This window comes from Prionailurus viverrinus, chromosome C1 (genome assembly GCF_022837055.1).
Source record: "Prionailurus viverrinus isolate Anna chromosome C1, UM_Priviv_1.0, whole genome shotgun sequence".
Classification (NCBI taxonomy): Eukaryota; Metazoa; Chordata; class Mammalia; order Carnivora; family Felidae; genus Prionailurus; species Prionailurus viverrinus.
Genome location: NC_062568.1, coordinates 21600384 through 21622412, shown reverse-complemented (window position 1 = coordinate 21622412; position 22029 = coordinate 21600384). Strand labels below are relative to the sequence as shown.

General features: G+C 39.1%; 1 protein-coding gene across 3 annotated transcripts in view; it reads left to right on the top strand.

The window, feature by feature from the left end:
* Positions 1-22029, top strand: part of UNC80 (unc-80 homolog, NALCN channel complex subunit) — a 228118-nt gene that overhangs the window by 189647 nt on the left and 16442 nt on the right. For all 3 annotated transcript variants that reach the window (XM_047871278.1, XM_047871276.1, XM_047871277.1), the window contains 7 exons: positions 11014-11214; positions 13391-13514; positions 14482-14607; positions 15846-15969; positions 16706-16912; positions 19879-20063; positions 20908-21073. In XM_047871278.1, the coding sequence (XP_047727234.1) occupies positions 11014-11214; positions 13391-13514; positions 14482-14607; positions 15846-15969; positions 16706-16912; positions 19879-20063; positions 20908-21073 (1133 nt within the window). The remainder of the gene's footprint in view (positions 1-11013; positions 11215-13390; positions 13515-14481; positions 14608-15845; positions 15970-16705; positions 16913-19878; positions 20064-20907; positions 21074-22029) is intronic.

Here is a 22029-nt window from a genome sequence, read left to right as displayed (position 1 = left end):
GGAGTTTTAACTCTGAACCACACTTTGCTTAGATCCCTTTTACACAAATTGTGCTTGATGGCCTTCCAATGTTTCAAAAAGTGTCCTGGTGGAAATTCCAGTCTGGACGAGGCCAGTCATTATTTAAAAATTTTTAGTGATGGGACTTTCAAATATGGTTTTTATGATCTTAAGGTATAATCCTTCTATCCTACTTTCTTAAGGGTTTTTATCAAGAAAGGATGCTGTATTTTGTCAAATGCCTTCTCTGTATCTATTGAGAAGATCATATGGTTCTTGTCCTTTCTTTTATTGATGTGTTGAATCACATTGATTGTTTTGTGGGTATTGAACCAGTACTGCATCCCAGGTATAAATCCCACTTGATCGTGGTGAACAATTTTTTAAATGTATTATTGGATCCGGTTGGCTGATACCTTGTTGAGGATTTTCACATCCATGTTCATCAGGGAAATTGGTCTATAGTTCTCGTTTTTAGTGGGGTCTTTGTCTGGTTTTGGAATCAGGGTAATGCTGGCTTCATAGAAAGACTTTGGAAGTTTTCCTTCCATTTCTATTTTTTGGAACAGTTTCAAGAGAGTAAGTGTTAACTCTTCCTTAAATGTTTGGTAGAATTCTCCTTGAAAGGGATCTAGCCCTGGACTCTTGTTTTTGGGGAGATTTTTTTTAATGTTTTTGTTTATTTTTGAGACAGAGACAGAGCATGAGCAGGGGAGGGGCAGAGAGAGAGGGAGACATAGAATCCAAAGCAGGCTCCAGGTATGCTGTCAGCACAGAGCCTGACATGGCGCTCAAACTCACGGAGTGTGAGATCATGACCTGAGCTGAAGTCGGATGCTTAACCCAGGCACCCCTATTTTGGGGGAGATTTTTTATTATGAATTTGACTTCTTTACTGGTTTCGAGTCTGTTAAAAATTTCTATTCTTCCTGTTTCAGTTTTGATAGTTTATATGTGTCTAGGAATGTGTCCATTTCTTCCAGATTGCCTATTTTAGTGGCATATAATTGCTCATAATATTCTCTCATTATTGTTTTAATTTCTACTTTGTTGGTTGTGATCTCTCCCCTTTCATTCTTGGTTTTATTTATTTGGGTCTTTTCCTTTTTCTTTTTGATCAAACTGGCTAGTGGTTTATCAATTTTGTTAATTCTTTCAAGAACAAGCTTCTGGTTTCATTGATATGTTCTACTGTTTTTTTGGTTTTGATACCATTGATTTCTGCTCTAATCTTTATTATTTCCTGTATTCTGCTGGTTTGTGGTTTTATTTGCTTTCTTTTTCCAGCTCTTTAAGGTGTAAGGTTAGGTTGTGGATCTGAGACCTTTCTTCATCCTTAATGGGGAAAAACTGATAGCTTTCCCCCTAAGATCTGGAACAAGACAGGTATGTCCACTCTCACCACTGTTATTCAACAAAGTATTGGAAGTCTTAGCCTCAACAATCAGACAACACAAAGAAATAAAAGGCATCCAAATCATCCAGGAGGACATCAAACTTTCACTCTTTGCAGATGACATGATACTCTATATGGAAAACCCAAAAGATTGCTCCAAAAAACTGCTAGAACTGATCCATGAATTCAGCAAAGTGGCAGAATATAAAATCAATGCACAGAAGTTGGTTGCATTCCTATACACCAACAATGAAGCAACAAAAAGAGAAATCAAGGAATCGATCCCATTTACAATTGCACCAAAACCCATAAAATACCTAGGAATAAATCTAACCAAAGAGGTGAAAAATCTATACACTGAAAACTATAGAAAGCTTATGAAACAAATTGAAGAAGACACAAAAAAGCGGAAAAATATTCCATGCTTCTGGATAGAAAGAACAAATATTGTTAAAATGTCGATACTACCCAAAGCAATCTACATATTCAATGCAATCCCCATCAAAATAACACAGCATTCTTCACAGAGCTAGAACAAATCCTAAAATTTGTATGGAACATTACAAGATCCCAAATAGCCAAAGCAATCTTGAAAAAGAAAACCAAAGCATGAGGCATCACAATCCTGGACTTCAAGCTGTATTGCAAAGCTGTAATCATCAAGACAATATGGTACTGGGACAAGAACAGACACTCAGATCAATGGAACAGAATAGAGAACCACAGAAATGGATCCACAAACGTATGGCCAACTAATCTTTGACAAAGTAGGAAAGAATATTCAATGGAATGAAGACAGTCTCTTCAGCAAGTGGTGCTGGGAAAACTGGACAGCCACATGCAGAAACATGAACCTGGACCACTTTCTTACACCATACACAAAAATAAACTCAAAATGGATGAAAGACCTCAATGTAAGATAGGAAGCCATCAAAATCCTAGAGGAGGAAGCAGGCAAAAACCTCTTTGACCTTGGCCGCAGCAACTTCTTACTCAACACGTCTCCATAAGAATGGGAAACAGAAGCAAAAATGAACTATTAGGACCTCATCAAAATGAAAAGCTTCTGCACAGTGAAGGAAACAATCAGCAACACTAAAAGGCAACCGACAGAATGGGAGAAGATACTTGCAAATGACATATCAGATAAAGGGTTAGTATCTAAAATCTATAAAGAACTTTTCAAACTCAACACTAAATAATCCAGTGAAGAAATGGGCAAAAGACATGAATAGACACTTCTCTATGGCCAACCAACACATGAAAAAATGCTCAACATCATTCATCATCTGGAAAATACAAATCAAAACCACAATGAGATATGACCTCACGCCTGTCAGAATGGCTAATATTAACAACTCAGGCAATGACAGATGTTGGTGAGGATGTGGAGAAAGAGGATCTCTTTTGCACTGCTGGTGGGAATGCAAACTGGTGCAGCTACTTTGGAAAACAGAATGGAGTTTCCTCAAAAAATTAAAAATAGAACTACCTTACGACCCAAAAATTGCACTACTAGGTATTTATCCAAGGGATACAGGTGTGCTGTTTCGAAGGGGCACATGCAACCCAATGTTTATAGCAGCAGTATCAACAATAGCTAAAGTATGGAAAGAGCCCAAATGTCCATCGATGGATGAATGGATAAAGCAGTTGTGGTATATATATATATGTATACACACACACACACACACACACACACACACACACACACAAACACACACACACACACGCACAATGGAGTATTACTTGGCAATCAAAAAGAACGAAATCTTGCCATTTGCAACTACGTGGATGGAACTAGAGGGTATTATGCTAAGTGAAATTACTCAGAGAATGACAAATATCATATGACTTCACTCATATGAGGACTTTAAGATACAAAACAGATGAACATAAGGGAAGGAAAGCAAAAATAATATAAAAAGAAGGAGGGGGACAAAAACATAAGAGACTCTTAATTATGGAGAACAAACAGAGGGCTACTGGAGGGGTTGTAGGAGGGAAGATGGGCTAAATGGGTAAGGGGAATCATTGTTGCACTATATGCTAACTAACGTGGATGTAAATTTAAAAAACAAATTAAATAAAAATTTTAAAAAATGTTACTGCTGTTGTGCCAGGCAGAGGACCTAGAATTGCATCTCTGTGCACTCATAGTTCATTCCTTCTATGGTGATGTCACCTCACTTGTGTAAATCCTGAAGTCTGTGCCTATATTTTCAGATTCTTAAAAGAAACATGATTCCAAAAGATCTTCTATTCAGATTTGTCACGGTTTATAAAAGGTCATAAAAATTCCTTGAATGGAAAATTCCATGGGTGACAAACTATGTACTTAAAAAGTTTAGTATATCTATAGAGTAGAGTTAGGTTCTAGCCATTCAGAAATAATACTGCTATTTGGCAAAACACGCCAACTTCCTGATTTTTGTCGACTTTTTTTTCTAAAATTATCCCTTGAAAAATTTAGAAAGTACTACGTGAGGGAAAGTGAGAGCCCATAAATGTAGAGAAAACACAGCCTCTTCTCCTCCAAGCTAATTTCACATTCTCTTAGTTGTTGGCGCACACTCAGGCCTCAAGAGCTTCCTATGTGTTCATGCTCCCACTGTACAGCAATGGAGAAGAGCTTATTTCACACTAAGAACTTCTGTACCTGCACTGGGAAAGGGGAGGAAAGTTTGTAGTATTAAGAGCCTGTTGCAATAGCAACCCAGTGCTCCATTCAGTCCATCTCTCCTCCTTTCCCAATGATCATGGCTACCTGAACCAAGTAATTCTGTGAACAGAACATCACATTCCTAGAATCAGAGAATCACTACTATCAACCACCATTTTGTGGGAGTAAAGGGACAAGATTCCTCAAAGATGGATGAGAGAGAGAGAGAACAATCCTGATCATGAGTTAGTAACTGTCCTATAACTCAATCATTTATATCTACACTTCTTAAGGCATTTGGAGGAAGGGGAGAGTGTTAGGTCTGGAGCTCTAAGGGCCAAACCCTATTAAAGGTTAAATAAGGTGCGCCTGGGTGGCTTAGTCTGTTAAGCATCCGGCTTCAGCTCAGGTCATGATCTCAGTTCACGAGTTCGAGCATGTGTCAGGTTCTGTGCTTACAGCTCAGAGCCTGGAACCTGCCTCAGATTCTGTGTTTCCCTCTCTCTCTTCCCCTCCCCTGATCACACTCTGTCTCTCTCTTTCTCAAAAATAAATGAACATTAAAATTTTTGAAAAAAGAAAACTACTATAATGCATAGTACTATATATCATATGTGTGTTTCTGTGTTTACTATTTTGCAAAATACTTGAGACAACTTAGAAAATTAAACAGGAGGATAGAATATACAAATTAGAGAGTCAGAACAAAGTAGAAAATTAGCAGGGAAATAATTATGTTTATGATAACATTAACATAGGAAATCTATATGATTTGATCAGATTAGATGCTATTCATGACCATAAACTTGATTTTGAGCTTCTGAGTTATCACAGCAATGAGGAGGAAATGACCAATTACAAAATCATAGTGTCGATAAGATAAAAACAATTAGTTGTTTGATAAAACATTGCTTTTTTAAAATACAAAGAATAAGAAATATCTCCTGGTTGGTGTTTGCTAAAAGGAAAGAGTGATGAACAAAACCTCCATAATAGATAAAATGCCAGTTTGATGTGGCTAGAGGCCTGTTGGTACTGCAAGTTGGCTAACATCATAATGTACTTCAGCAAGAGCAACCTATCTGAAGCCAAGATAATGTCATTGAAAAGCACAAGATAATGTCATTGAAAAGCACAGTTATTTCATTGCCTATTGGAGGATAGGCAACATTTTTACTGCCAGGACCTCTGCTAAATGACCTCTATTCATGCAATTTCTCACAACAAGCTTTTGACAAAAACGGACCTGCCATTATCTCTGGCCAAACAGAAATATTGTATGCTGTTAAGTAGGGATAGACCTGTGTACTTTGGCCCTGCACCAATCAAAAGATATGTTAGGTTTTCTATTACAAACTAAATATACATTTGGATATATGTAGAAGCCAGAACTGTGAGCACCTAGGTGGTGTTTTATGTCATAAGAATGGATAGTATGACTCAAGGAGAGAGGTTTGGTAAAACAGGAATGCCATGATATAAAAGATAGGGAGATATTTACATGAAATATTTAATTCAAGGCAAAGAACCAAGAGACAGTACAAGAGGCAATCTTCACTCCTGCATTATAGGGTTGACTGCAAGCATCTCCAGATTCTTGGTTAGATAGAGTTACTGCCCTAAGGGAATGCAGTGTTTCATTTGCCTAACCCAGCAGTATATATAGCAGGATAATAAGTTCTGCAAATTCTTTCCTTCTCTCCTCCCTCCCCATGTCTCTATGTCCCTCTCTCTCCCCCATCTCTGCCCTCAGCTCTCTGCCTACATCCCTTCAACTCTCCTTCTCAATGGGAAAATCTCTTGTGTTGTCACTGGGAAAGGACCATAGGAATTTTTTTTTTTTTTGACCAGGAGATCATCTGCTAATGCAGCAAAGACTATATTAAAAGAACTGTTTGCTTTATGCTCAGTGCAAATTCATTTTTTAACACCAGCAGGGATTAGAGAAATTCAGATAGTAATGCATAAATGACTCAAGTTCAGTTCTAAATATTGTTTTTATACTTAAAATAGACAGTTTGATCCTTTCCCAAGCATTTCTTAATGTTATCTATAAAATAATAAGGGGAAAGAAATATGTGCAGGTAGATATGCTCTTATCTGTCATACAAACAACCTGAAAAGTAAAGAATTTTCTGCGTGGCACATTTGTGAGAAAGAGATAAACGGAAGAAGGCACGGGCTGTTTAAAATGATTTCTTTAAGACATGCGCGTTCACACACAATTTCCTCAAGTACGATGTTCAGTCTGGAGAGAAGACAATAACCGTTTCTTGATAATGAAGGGTTGACATGGAGAAGATGGATTGAATTCAGACTTCCAGATTAAGCCAAAAGGAAGAAACTGAGGGAATTTGGGGACCTAATATGAGGAGAGCTTCTCAGAGTTTAGACCTCCAAGGGTGGAGGGAGCTGCATTATGTAGTAGTGAATTCCCCAACCATGGTGCTAATCAGACAAAGTCATTGTAGAGCGACCCAGGTGTTAGAGAGACAGTGGCTTGGCTGTGATTCCTAAACCAGAGTGCCTGTCAGAATCACTAGGAGCTCTTAAAATATAAGTCCTGTCAAGCATTTGCCTTGTCTCTTTTGGAGTAATCAAAGAGAAATTTCTCCTTATTAGAATGTTATTGTCAATGCATGAGAAAAAGAGTGACACAACATTGTTATTGCACTACTTCTAATGAATTAGTGGATCTATGCAGTGATGCCTAGTGATGCCTAGGATCTATGCAGCTGACATCATAGAGACTGACTAGCAGGAATCATGTGTCTCCTGATGAAAATGCACATCACCTGTGAAATATGCTTTCCAGAAAATCAAAAGCTAATCTAGTCTAACCCCTAGTCTAACCACAAATGGAATTAAATTTGGAAGCAGTGGGATAGATTAAATGATAGCATGGAGAGTCTATCAGCAAAATCTAGAGTGTGGAAAACATTACAGGACAAGCAGCTGATTTCCTCAAGAAATAAATTACAAGAGAATCAAACAAGAGCAGAAGAGGAAAAACCTGCAAATTAAAAGAAACTCAAGAGAAATACCAACCCATTGAATGTATGGGTCTTATTTTATTCTTATTTGTTTTTTTAAGAAGTTTATTTAAGAATCATGAAATAGGGGCACCTGGGTGGCTCAGTCGGTTAAGCGTCCAACTTCAGCTCAGGTCATGATCTCGCAGTTTGTGAGCTTAAGCGCCACGTCAGGCTCTGTGCTGACAGCTCAGAGCCTGGAGCCTGCTTCAGATCCTACGTCTTCCTCTCTCTTTGTCCCTCCCCCACTCACTCTCTGTCTCCTCCAAGATAAAAATAAATGTTAAAAAAAAAAAAAAAGAATCATGCAATAATGTGGGAATTTTGAAAACTGACTGGATAGCTTTCTTTTCATAGTAATTATTTTTAACTTGGTAGCTGTCATAATTGTATTGTGGTTTTTTTTTTTTTTGAGTCCTTAACCTTAGAGACACACACTGAAATATCTGTACTGATAAAATGATTTGATGCTTGGGATTTACTTCAAAGTAGTTTGGAGTAGGGGGAAGGGGAGTGATTGGGGGTATAAATTAAACAGGAATGATTGTGAATTGAACACTGTTAAATCTGGGTGATGGGTACATGAGGGGCTCATTATAGACTTGCCTCTCTACCTTTGTATATGTTGAAAATTTTCAAAATTAAAGTAAAAAATAGACATATTTCTGGGCCCAATCCCTGGATATTCTTATTCATTAAATCTAGAGTGGGGCCTGAGAAATGAAATCTTTTATTTCTACTTTAGGCTGTATTTATTAAAGAGGATCCAGTCAGGGGTCCAACTTATGGACCTCACTGCCCAAGAGCTATTAAGATCTCTTTCAGAAAAAAAAAAAGAAAGAAAGAAAAGAAAAGATCTCTTTTAACCATGAGATTGAGGATTATATCTTCAGGGCTTTTCCAAGGTAAATTTGCTTCAAAAAAAATAGAAAAGAAAAAAAAAGGGAGAAGAAAAACTTGGGGTGCCTGGTTGGCTCAGTTGGTAGAATGTGCAACTCTTAATCTCAGGGTTGTGAGTTTTAGCCCCACATTGGGTGTAGAGATTGTTTACAAATAAAGTCTTAATTTGGCTCAGGTCATGATCTCATGGTTCGTGAGTTCAAGCCCCACATCAGGTTCTGTGCTGGCAGCTGGGAGCCTGGAGCCTGCTTCGGATTCTGTGTCTCCTTCTCTCTCTGCCCCTCCCCTACTTGCACTCTGTCTCTCTTTCTCTCTCAAAAATAATTAAACATTAAAAAAAAAAAAGAAAAAATATAAAAGCTGATTTCTGATGTCCCTTTACTTGGAATCTCCTCTTCTCCTTTAGTAATAGTTCTGAAAACCCTTAGCACATGCATGCGTCCTGATGGTACCATGTATACATGCACTCTTAGACAACATGAGGCCTCTCTATTCCCCTTTTCCATCAGAATCCCCCTGTCCTGAATTCTGCTTCCATAGCATACTTTGGATGTCTGGCTAGACATAGGCTGATTAAAACAAAAGATTCAAATAATTGGTAAGAGTGGCTTAATTACCCTTTACTTAAAGAAACTTGTTTTCAAAGGAATTTCTAGTACCTTAAAGAATATGGACATTTCAGTCACTGTGATAGGAGTCCTGGATATATATTTTAAAATATAAGTTTTTTTTACCCTGGAAAAAAAGTGAGGTTCAAATCATATAACGTAGATGCAAGATATTACCATGAATGAGTATGCTTTGCCTCTTAATATCATCTTCTACACATTCTGCATCTACTCAATGTATTTGATAGCGAAGCACTGTAAAAGTTTAAAGTGCTGTCTCATTTTTTTTAAGATTTCAAATAATTTCTATATCCAACGAGGGGCTCAAACCTTCAACCCTGAGATCAGGAGTCGCATGTTCCACAACTGAGCCAGCCAGGCACCCCTAAAATGCTTTCTTTATAAAAGAACCCCCATGCACTGTTGGTGGGAATGCAAACTGGTGAAGCCACTGTGGAAAACAGTGTGAAGTTTCCTCAAAACATTAAACATAGAATTACCATATGATCCAGTAACTCCACTACTGGGTATTTACCCAAAGAAAATGAAAATACTAACTCAAAAAGGTAAATGCACCCTGTTTATTGCAGCATTATTTACAATAGCCAAGATTTGGAAGCAACTCAAGAATCCAATCCATCCATAGATGAATGAATGAACAAAGAAAATGTGGAATATATATATATGTGTATATATGTGTGTGTGTGTGTGTGTGTGTGTATACATATATACATATATATATATATATATATATATATATATATATATATATATATTGGAATGGAATGGATTATTACCCAGTCACAGAAAAGAATGAAATCTTGCCATTTGCAACAGCATGGATGGAGCTAAAGGGTATACTGCTAAGTGGAATAAGGGAAAGACTGATTCCATGACATCTCACTGATGTGTGGAATTTAAGAAACAGAACAAAGGAACAAAGAAAAAAGAGGCAAACAAGAAACAGATTCTTCACTATAGAGAACAAACTAGAGGTTGCCAGAGGGGAGGTAGGTGGGGGGAATGGGTGAAACAGGTGAAGGGGATTAAGAGTACACTAACAATGAGCACTGGGTAGTGTATAGAATCATTGAATCACTCTATTGTACACCTGAAACTAGCATAACACTGTTATCTATACTGTAATAAAAAAACTAAAGTTAAATAAAATGAAACATTTGACTAAAAATAAATAAAATGCTTTCTTCTTCATATAAAATTAAATTCAGGGGCACGTAGGTGGCTCAGTTGGTTAAGTATTTGACTCTCGATTTCAGCTCAGGTTATAGTTTCAGGGTTCATGTGATCTAGCCCCATGTTGGGCTCTGCACTGACAGTGCAGAGCCTGCTTGGGATTCTCTCTCTAGTCCTCCCCTCCCCTCTCTCTCTTTCTCTCTCTCTCTCTCAAAATAAATAAATAAACTTAAAAAAATAAATTCAATTGGCTTTTTAAAGACCATGTATACCACTATATTTGTATTATTTACAAGTTGGAAACCCATGTATAGTTTTGAAATTTATTTAGTTAACCAACTATTGCATTTACTAGAAACACACTTGCCCAATCAGTCCTGTTGGTCAGCTCACCTTCAGAAATTCTGTACTTAGGACATAGAGCATGGACCTGTGTCTAGTGACAGACCCTGGGCTACACTTGGAGGAAGTACATTTCCTTGGTGTGCTTGGGTGGCTCAGTTGGTCAAGTTTCTGACTCTTGATTTCACCTCAGGTCATGATCTCACAGTTTGTGAGATTGGGCCCCATTTTGGGCTCTGCTCTGGCAGCATGGAGCCTGCTGGGGATTCTCTCTCTCCCTCTCTCCTCTGTTCCTCCCGAGGTTGCTTGCTCTCTCTCTCTGTCAAAATAAATAAATAAAACATTAAATATATATATATATATATATATATATATATATATATATATATGCCTTTGACCTTAACTATGGGCAGCAAAGGAGCTATGGAGCCATGAAGTTTATTTGAGCCCTTGATATTAGTGATTTTATTGTACATTTAAAGTTTAAGTTTTGTTTTATACCCATATTTGTGTATATATGTACCTTTCACATATATGCATGTAGGTATGTATTTGTGTATGTATGTATCCTCACATACATATACATGCATACATATTCTCTAGATATGTTTGGCCTGTCCTTAATCTCTCTGGGTTTTAATTTACTCATCAGATGCTATTCACATTTACCCTCTGGAATATTCTATGATTCTTTGCTAATATGTATGTGCAGGTATCAATGTATTGGTCATGCAAGAAGACCTAAGGGATAGAAGGTAGAGGGAAGAATGTTTTTAGTTCAGGGGGTTGGTATGCTGAAAGAAGGCTGATTAACATGGTGCTATATGGGGAAATCCCCACTGTGGCATTCTACGCTTATTCTTTAAAAAAAAAATGCAGGTTGGCAGAAATTGCACACTCCCTTCTGAAGCTAGCACCATATGACACCCAGACAATGGAGAGCCGTGGGCTTCGGCGCTACATCATGGAGATGCTACCCATTACCGATTGGACAGCCGAGGCAGTGAGGCCAGCCCTTATCCTCATTTTAAAGAGACTGGATAGAATGTTCAACAAAATTCATAAGATGCCTACTTTGAGGTGAGAAGGCCTCCTGGTCAACCGTTGATATTGCGGATTCAAAGTTGGGGGTTACCGTCTTTTAAGATGGCGGCACAATCTGGAGTTATATGAATGACTTGAAAGTTTTCTGTTGGCATACGTGCATAGCTAACCAGGTATATGGATGCATGAGTAGCAGGGTCTACATTTTGAAGAAATAACATATTCTTTAAAATTATATGTGTTCATCTTGCAAGTTCTGTTCATTTCTTAGCTATCATGTTCCTCATCTGACAAACATAAGAAATTCAGTGAGTATCCTTCAATTTCTTTTGAAATAAAGCAGAGTATGCCTTATAAATAAAACCACTGAGGAGAAAAGAAAAATTAATTTGATGTTCAAAAAATACTGTCTTTAGCATAGGAGTTTAGTTACCAGTTTAGAGAAAGGTAAATCTTAATAATAAGCAGCCACATAGGAGCTGGAAAGAATCCCAGGATTAATAACAAATACCTAAGTTTCACCTTTTCATCTAATTCAGGGTGATACTAAATTAACACAATTACCCTTTGATCTCTATTCAGTAACCTGCATTATTCACTGATAACCTTTCTATGCAAGGAACCAGACTACCTGGAGATCTGAGTCCAGTTTGGAAACCTGTAGACAGACAGTTCAATTGATTAAATGTTGATAAACCTACTAACTCAGAAATTTCAAGTTTGATTTCATGAGAGCATTTTCGGTCCCTTTAATATTAACCACAAATCAATGCAACTCTTGTCCAAGAATTTGTAGCACTTAGCATTCAATTTGTCATAACTTTTCCAGGTTTTAGCCTGTGCTCTTTTGTTCATTTATGTAGCTATCAGGAGCTGTTGGATTTATAAAAAAGAAATTGAAAGATTTCATTCCAGCAGTTGATATTTTGTTCCTATATTCCTTTATAACATGATGACGAATGCCTATATGTTATTTCAAGGTTATTTATTTCAGTGGCATGGAAATGTCTGTGTCCTTACAGCACACCTATGTTTTTAGTGGTCCCAGTGGAACATTTGTGCCCTTTGGTAAATGGCCACAGTCTTATAATTCTTACAAGGGTGTGTCAAAATAAGTTTTTTTTCTTAAAAAACTTTGTATGTTAAGATATTAAACATCTCCATAGCTGACTCATTTGTCATATAATCAAGCCCATTATAGAGAACATCATGCTTCTTAAAAGTAGATTTCTGAATTAATGCATAGATTGGCCGATTATAGGCAATTTATTTGGGGTATAGCCTCAGAATTTGAGGTTGCCTTGGATTTAATTTTTTAGGTGATCTCAGTTCAACAAGGGAAATGTTGATTGAACCTGACCTTGTAGGTTACTTGAGAATCAGGGATGTCAATATATCCTCACTTATGAACATTTTCATTTCATCATTATAGATATTCTACGTTGGTTGGAAATATAAACTTAGAAATTGTTTGCAGGATGATGTTTGGAAATAGTGTTGAGGTCAGTAAAACCCAACCTGTTTATTTGGGGGCCACAGAGATGGCTTTTTTGGCACGAAGACAATTACAGACTGGATTGACTTTATTACAGAAAGTCCCATGTCCATTTAATTGTGTTTAGATTTATACCACTTATAGGACCATAGAAAGTAGCCAAAAAATATCATTTCTTAGGAGGCCAAGAAAGAATGCTTTTTTAAATGGATGATTATCTTCTAATGTCATGTTTTTGGCAGGAGTTAACCCATATAAATCTAATTAGTTGTATCCTGGTGTAAAAGCTGATGAGATTAATTGTAGTCTGATAAATAGATTTCAGAAATGCAGCCTGTGGTCAGATTAGTTCTGTTGGATGTAATGGCCCCTATGCTGGGTTTCCTAAAATTGTAGTCTTATACCCTCTCTCAAAGCTAAAACCAGGGAACTTAAAATGCAACCCATTCATCATCTCTGTTTTTTCTTCAATAGATTTTGTCTCATTAGTCGAGTGGGGCAGGAGTGCCTCTGCTACGTTTTCAGTATCTTCTTCCCTTCCCAGTGTGCTCTGTGCTTTTGGAACAACATGGGTAAACTTCATCCCGTGTGAAGCACTTTGTTGTCTCAGACACCTGTCCTGTCTTAGATGGTGTCAGAATCACTGTCTCATTCACTTGTTTCAGACTGACTCCAGAAGGGAGCCACGCTGCTAATGGCTCCTATATTGTATTCCAGGCGACAGGTTGAGTGGGAGCCTGCCAGCAATTTGATTGAAGGGGTTTGTTTGACACTTCAGAGGCAGCCAATCATATCCTTCCTGCCTCACCTTAGGTCACTGATCAATGTCTGTGTCAATCTGGTGAGTAGCCAAGTGGCAATCTTATGAAACTTTGCAAAATTTAACTAACTCTGCTATTGACTTCTCTGAATTGAAGATTTACAGGTCAACCACTTTGTGCCCCTACCTACCCATGAAAACAGACGGCTCAGGTGACATTGAAAACAGTGAGGTACATCTCAAGGTGGTGCGTGGGGAGATTAGGGGCCCATCCCTACACAGGTGGGATTTTGGTGTGCTGCTTCCCACGCACTACTTTGACAATTTGCCTCTTTAAGTTGCGCTGAGAGTTGAGGGCTGCCAGTTGGAGAGTGGGGTGGTGGAGACCGCACAATTGGCTAGACGTTGAGGTAGTCTGGGGTGGGGGAGTTTAAAATGCAAAGAGATTTTTTTTTTCTTTTTTAGTGCAAAATGATGCTATGAGTTGGCCAGTCTAGGATTTATGGGAAGAAAAAAAAATTTTTTTTACCATGGATGTAATATCTAGAGTCTGGTCCTCACAAGGTTTTGTACAATGTGGAAACCATGTTAGAGCATTTCATTGAGTAGGATCTGCTGCTTAACTAGTTGAGCAATAAGTCTATAGCTGGAATGCCTATGCAAATAGAGCTATGCCATCATCATTGTTGTCAATATCTGCTCCATCAAAGAATGCGGACTGCATTCCTTTGAATTCACCAGTAAGTATGTCCAATCTCCTGATTAGAATAGTTTTTGGTTCATCTCTCATTATTTACATAGTTAGCTACCAACAACATTCTACAAAACCTTGGCTGAATCCAGTGTCATGTTCGATCTGACTCTAGACATTACATGCCTTCGGAAGAAGGCAGCAAGAACAGATTGAAAGTAACATGCCCAACCTTCAAATTATTATTATCATCATTATTATTATTATTATTTTATTATTACTGAATGAGACTCCCTTACTACGGTTGCATGAAATTGCAATAGTCAAGGCTGGTCATGTGCTCTGTTTGTATTTCAGGTGATGGGAGTGGTAGGACCTTCCAGTGTTGCTGATGGATTACCCCTTCTTCATCTCAGCCCTTATCTCTCACCACCTCTGCCCTTCAGCACAGCTGTTGTCCGGCTTGTAGCATTGCAGATACAGGTGTGACTGCCTTACCTGTTTGTCACGCTCATTAAGTTGCTGGTTGAGGCACCAGATCATGGTGTTCTCTCTATTTTTTCTGCAAAGGCTGGGCAAAATCTGTGAAACAAAAGTGTAAACATCTCCAAACTTTTATGGGTTTGGAGCTTCAGTCCTGAGCTTGGCCCTAAGTTGTGCTTCTGTAATTCTTCTCGAGATCTCAAAAATAGCAGAGTCATTCAGTCCTGCCACAATCTCAAGAACTACTTAAGTCATTTCCAATGTGTGCAAAACCTTAGGAAAATAATAGTTCACAGATAATCAGCCCACAATTGTTAATTAAAAGACACAGTAATATTCAAAGTCTGGTTTTAAATTATTCACAGAAAGAATTGCAATATAAAATTCTTTCAAATGTTATTACTAGACTTTGAATATCTTAATTTACTTTAATGATTGTGGGTTGAATACTGTGGGTTTCTTTTTTTTTTTTTACTCTCCCAGTTATTTTATTTCTTAAAATAATATTCCCAAGGCAAAAAGTGCAGAATGCCAATTCCCCTGCCTCTTTCTGTGTGTCACCTGATTTTAGAGAATGGTAGATCATCAGTAAGCTCTGTGACTGATGGGAAATACACACTTGATGTAAATGGATAATGACCCATCCATTGTCTGACAACTACACTTGATGGTCCATCATCCAGAGAATGGGTGATGGTACAAAAGAAATTAAGCAAGAGCTTTGGCTACCATGCAGAAGGGAAACGATGATCCCTAAAGTGATACATCTTTATAACCTGTGTACAGAGATCATATATTTCTTTCTATATTGCCTATTCCTTTCTGTTTTGGAGAAGGCCTTATGCAGAGGTCAGAGGTCAGAGGACTTCTAAATAACTTCTAGGTGAACAGGTGGCAAGCTATCATTTATTCCTTCTCTTCTATCTCTAAAATATTTATTGGTGGACACATGGAGAAAATGAATGGGGATGTGCAGTTGTTTTTTGTGCCAGACCATAAGTATTACAATTTTGCATTTAATATTCAAGATGTTACTGTTTTTTAGGTATATAACTCTCAGTTATGTCAAGCAAATGGTAAAGTATCAGCTTTGAGTAAATCTTGTACACTGTGCAATTGAACTCATAGTTTCCAGGAGCAGCCAACAGGGAATCACCGTCTTCATCGTGCTGTATAAAAACAGACATACCAAATGGGTGTGGGGTCAATTAATCTTTTTTTCTATTATTGCTGCACAGGCTTTAAAAGAAGATTTTCCTTTAAGCCATGTGATCTCCCCATTCACCAATCAAGAGCGAAGGGAGGGGATGCTTTTAAATCTACTCATCCCATTTGTGCTCACAGTAGGATCTGGAAGCAAAGGTCTGATTAATTTAACTAAAGGAAATTTATCACTGTTGTACTTTCTTTAGTGGCAGACTGTTATTTCTTACTCTTTTTCCCATGAAGGCCATCACTGAAGTCCATCTGAATGATTTAAACAGGGTTGCCTTAGGAAATAGAGTTTTCCTTTCTTTTCAGTTTAGCTACCCTGGGTCAAGAGTTTCTCTGCTCCACTTCATGGAAGATGTGTCCTGTTTAAAATCACTTGAGTACAGCAAAAATCGGGAGAACATTGTTTCCATTAAGAAGATGGTATTAATTGAAATACAGTGTGGTGTGAATTGACAAGTGAATGGACTTTATAATCTACTGCCATTAGGGTTAGCGTAAACCCCGCCATTGCCATTAAATCCAATATACTTTCATTATTCTTCCTTCTTGGGGTGTTTTTCTTTTAGGGAAATTTTATCTCAAATGTAAAGACAATACGTTATGAGTATTTGAGCAGAAAGAAAGAAAGCAGATCGCAATGGTAAGCGGGAGATTTGGCTAAGAACACAAGCCCTTGGGTGCTGACTATGGAGAAAACACCCAGTATCAGGGATGCTGTTTTTGTCCAGAGGAGAAGCTGTACTTGGTGGGGAAACACCCGAGTTTCTAGGGTATTCTAGTCTGGCATTGGAAAGAGAGCTGAATTTTACTGTGTCTAATGTGGGAAGTCTACCTTGTGATTTGCTTTTCTTTCCACTTCCCTGTTGCGAACTCTGTCCCTTAGATAGCCCGTGGCTGGAACAGCCCGAGGTACAGCTGCTCCTGCAGACAGTCATTAATGTTCTCCTGCCACCACGGATCATCAGCACGTCCAGGAGCAAGAACTTCATGTTGGAGAGCTCCCCTGCCCACTGCTCCACCCCTGGGGATGCCAGCAAAGACTTGCGCAGGGAAGGGCTGGCAGAGTCCACAAGCCAAGCAGCATACTTGGGTAGGTCCTATCCCTATGCCCGCCCCCCCCCCCCATATACACACATACTTGTATATACACACACACACACACACAAGAATATATATATATGTTTGTGTGTGTATATATATATGTATATATGTATGTTTGTGTATATACACGTGTAACATAAATACTTACTGAGTTATGTTACACCTTGACTCAAAAAGTATTTTAAAAGACCTCAGTCCAGAGGTATTTAAAGAAGCCACTTCAGCAAGCAGGAAGCATCACCCTTGCAAAAGAGTCTGTAAACATACGCCAGAAAACAAAGTAGTTTCCTATCTGTGGTGCCTAAATTACTTGGTTGTTTTTCTAACAGCATCTGGACATGTAAGGAAAGCATCTGTAGTAAGAATTTCTCCTTGCTGGTTAAGTGTGAGATCACTAATGAGGTTACCTATGGTAGCTGCTGTCAGATGTAGGCTACGTCTAATACACAGAGACACTGAGTCGCATGGCTCATGGGACTCACTGGTGTGTCGTCTATGTGAACGGAGCCCCTAGATTGGGGCAGTCCACATCCTGCGCAGTAAGACATGGTGGCCTTACAGGACATTATGCTCCCTACTAGCTAGTTTTCTTCCCTTACTATAATAGCATCTCTAAATCTCTATCTTAATTTTCATCCTGGTGAGGCCAGTTAACTGGTTCTCCCCCATAGGCTTGCCAGTTTCCTTCTGGCTTCCACTGCTACTTTTCTATCACCCCATCCCTGCCTTTAACTTGGTCCTGCCTCATGGAACACTGGAGCCCCCCTCCTTGGCCCTGAATGCACTAAGCTGGGGAAAAGCCCCACTCCTGCCATAGCACTGAGAATAAGGAGCACTGGCAGCAGAACATCTCAAAAGGAGCAAGTTGAGAAAATCATGCCTAACATTTTTCAGTTTATCAAAGTAGAGCTTCATGTGGGGGGTATAAGATGAACCATACACACCGGTAAAAACAGGTCCTTGGAGTTTGGAATGTGTGAGGAGTTTGGACTATATCATAAGGGGAGATCTTGGGGTGCCTGGCTGGCTCAGTCAGTAGAGCATGTGACTCTTGATCTCAGGTTGTGAGTTTGAGCCCCACATTGGGCATAGAGATTCCTTAAAAAAAAATAAACAAATAAGTATTTGAAAATTATGTGATTGACAATGAGAATGAAAAGGAAAAAAGGAAACAAGCATGCATGTGCACAGGACCTACCCATATGGGGCTTGGTTGCCAAAGCCGTGAGAATGTGGGGTTCAGATAAAATCTAGACTCTGGGACAAAGCCGTGCATAAGGTTTGGGATTGCACAGAGGAGGAGGGAGACGGTGGGTTTTAACACACAAGGCAAGGATAGGAGAAAACACTTGATGAGTAATTATTTTCAATTCACTCTGCCTTCTGCCTTTTTAATGAAGGTGGATCCTTTGGTTACTTGGCCAGGCCACTGGGCCTCTGTTTCAAATCGATTTTTGCATTTATTTTGGGCATTTACTCTGCACTAAGCAGTATTTTGTATACTTTGAATCCTCACAACAACTCTAAGAAGTATAAATGTTCTTCTCATTTTAGGAATGAAGAGGCAAAGGCCCAGAAAGGTTGAGTAACTTCCCTAAAGTCACACAGTTAATAAGCAGCAGAGCCAAATTTCAAATCCAAGCCACCTGGCACCAGAGTAACTGCTCCTGAGCCCTTTTCTATCCTGCTTATGTACTGGGCTGAAAGAGGTGAAGGTGGGAAGCAGAATGGCAGAAACACAAAGAAGGCTAATAGGCACATAACAGTAGAAATGTCACCAAGCTCAGGGTAGGGAAAGAGGAGTGTTGCTTTTTGTTCATTTGTTTGTTTGTTTAGTTAAGGGAAAGGAATGGGGGTGAATGATTGCTGTGAAGGTGAGATTTTGAGGAGGGTGGGTAAAGAAAACTTTTACAACATCCCTCTCTGTGTTACATGGCATGGTTTTCCCCTGGAAATGTCCTAACTACGTGATAAAGGTGTTTGCGCCTTTTAGTTGCTGGGATGGACCTTACGACACGATCAGGAAGGCCAAGGCTCCCTTGACTGCCCCACGCCAGACCCTGTGCAGAGAGCTGAGATGTCAGAGGACGCTCCTGCCATAATGTTTGACGTCTCTACAATATTCTGTTTGGTCTTGACACACTGTTTGGGAAATCTTCTTCCTGAAAAATAAAATAAAATAAAATAAAATAAAATAAAATAAAATAAAATAAAATAAAATAAAATAAAATAAATAAAAGTAGATTGTGACGGGGCTGCCAGAATCTAGGAAGATAGAGATATTGCAAAAGAAATCCAACAGGCTTAAATAATAAACATGATGTGCAATATGAGAGGGGGGGAGGAGGGAGGGAGAATGGAGCTTTTTCACCTGAAAGGATATACTCAAATGCATTTCCTGGTTCTCTCTGGGGAGGAGATGGGGCTGGCAAGGGAGCTGGGAAGGGGAAGGACTTTTTCTCTTTGAACTCCGTGTATTTCTGTATGGTTTGATTTTACTTTAAACAACAAGAATATATTATGTCTATGCTTAAAAGAAAAAAGTCTCTTAAAATACCCGTGTTTTAGCTTAGGGTATGAGTAATATGCTGGTATTACCATAAGGCCACTAGGACAAAACTTTCAGAAAGCAAAATATTAGCCACGCGTTCTGTTTACAACACTTTTCCCTTCCAATCCTGTGAACCGCTGCGCTCTGTATTTTCCACAATGGTAGCGAAATGCGCTTAAGAAAGATGTCTGCGTTCTCCTGATCAGAATCAAAACATGTGGACCATCCAGATTTTTATCTTGATGTCAGAATACTCTCGCCCAGGAGTACATGTACGTTTCTGGAAACTTGAGAGGATTTAGAAATTCAGAACATTTTCTGACACATAAAGGGCTGTGGCTGTGAGCAGCGTTCCTCTAAAGCACAAGTATGCGGACTTACTCTTCTCTTTTCTTCGTGTAAAGCGCTGAAGGTGATTCTCGTCTGCTTTGAGAGGCAGCTGGGAAGCCAGTGGTACTGGCTGAGCCTCCAGGTGAAGGAGATGGCCCTGCGGAAGGTGGGAGGCCTGGCCCTGTGGGACTTCCTCGACTTCATCGTGCGGACCCGAATACCCATCTTCGTGCTCTTACGCCCTTTCATCCAGTGCAAGGTGTGGTGTGTGCTTTTCCTAGAAATGACAAGCCCCAGGAATGTGCTCTTCTCCCAGTTAAGGCAGGATTGCTGCAGCCGTGCTCATGGGACACGGGATAGCTAGTCAGTAGGACCCTGTTAATACCATGCTTGATGAGAAAACAGCTCAAAACAGGATCCCAGAGGGCAAAACTTCATGTTAGAAGTACCTTCGCAGTGAGACCTTTATTCTAGTCTGTAAAACTCTGCCCTCTGTCTCTACTCACCACTGCCCCCTAGGGGAAAAGGGAAAAAAAGATTGCCCCAATGGTACCATCTGAAGAATGTTCTTTCTTCAGTGACACGACAGAGATCTGATTTTAAATAATCATGAAAAAGAACAGTTAAGGCCTGTTTCTCCCCTCCCTCAGTATTCATCTACTGTGTTATTCTTTTCCTGCCCCGATTTCCTGAGACAGTGATTCAAAATAATGTATTGATTAAGAGCTTCCTGTATAAGACACTGTTCTAAAAGCTTCACACATGGGGCACCTCGGTGGCTCAGTCGGTTAAATGTCCGATTTTGGTTCAGGTCATGCTCTCACAGTTTCTGAGTGTGAGTGGTGCATGGGGCACTCTGCTGTCAGCACAGACCCCGTTTTGTATCCGCTGTCTCCCTCTCTGTCTGCCCCTCCCCCGCTCAAGCATGCCCTCTCTCTCTGTCTCTTTCAAAAGTAAGTAAACATTTAAAGAAAAATAACAAATAAAAGCTCATATGTATTACCTTACTTAATCCTCACAATCCACTATAAAATAGGTACAATAATTAGCCCATTCTACAGATGGGAAGATTGAGGACCTGAGAATCTCTCCCCTCCTTTCAGCTTCTGGCCCAACCAGCAGAGAATCATGAAGAGCTTTCTGCCCGGCAACATATTGCTGACCAGCTGGAGCGGCGCTTTATCCCACGCCCTCTGTGTAAAAGCTCCCTTATTGCTGAATTCAACAGTGAACTAAAAATTCTAAAAGAGGCAGTTCACAGTGGCTCAGGTGAGTAAGTGTGGGGTATTTGGAATTTGTTTGACTCCTGGAACTCACAACCTACAAAGAATGCCGCTGTCCAGGTCACCACTCTTTTTGGAACCATGGATGAAGTTAGCCATGCAGTCCACTGGTAGATTTGACCATGTGATCATTACCAACAACAAGGCAGGGGAATCTTTTCTAAACTTTTTTTTTTCAGTCTTCATTTCAGCAGCTAAGCTCTGACTTGACTACTTAACAAGAAAAATAGTATTGGAATTCTTGCCTTCATTTCCTTTTTGGAAAGGAGAAGCAGGATTCGCATTCTTTGAACATCTATTACATAGTAGATAATTTCATGGATGTTATTTCATTTAATCCACACAAATGCCTGCAAGGTGCATAAGTGAGAGTCCACTTAAAGAATGAGGAAATGGAGACTCAATAGAGGGTAAATAATCTACCCACCTGACAGTGACTACAGTGAGGGGACTTCCAACTAGTATGATTGCTTACAAGCCTTTAACTTTCACAAATTGGGGGAGGAAGTGTTGGATTAGAGTTGGCGGGCTAGGGGTCCTTGCTTTATGTTATTCAAAAGGTTTTCTTTGGGGAGTGTACTGTTTACTTTTTACAATTATTAACAGCATTACCAGGAGGGAAAACAAATCATTATCTGCCATTAGAGGGCAGTCATTACCCATAAGTAGTCTCCCATATGTGTGGCTTCTTTTTCTTTCTAGAATTTATTATTACTTGCAATGTATTAAAGACAGATTTTGATGAGTACAGTCTTAGTAAAATCTGCACAGTGCCATTCAAATATTCTGCTTTATGATAAAATAATTTGACATATTCAAGGGGATATTTTTTAAGTTATAATTTCCAGAAAAGGAGAATGGAAACACAGCTTTGATTTGTATTCTGATTTTGATTGAGAAGTTCCTATCAGACAATGTATTTATTACTCCCGCATGCTTGTG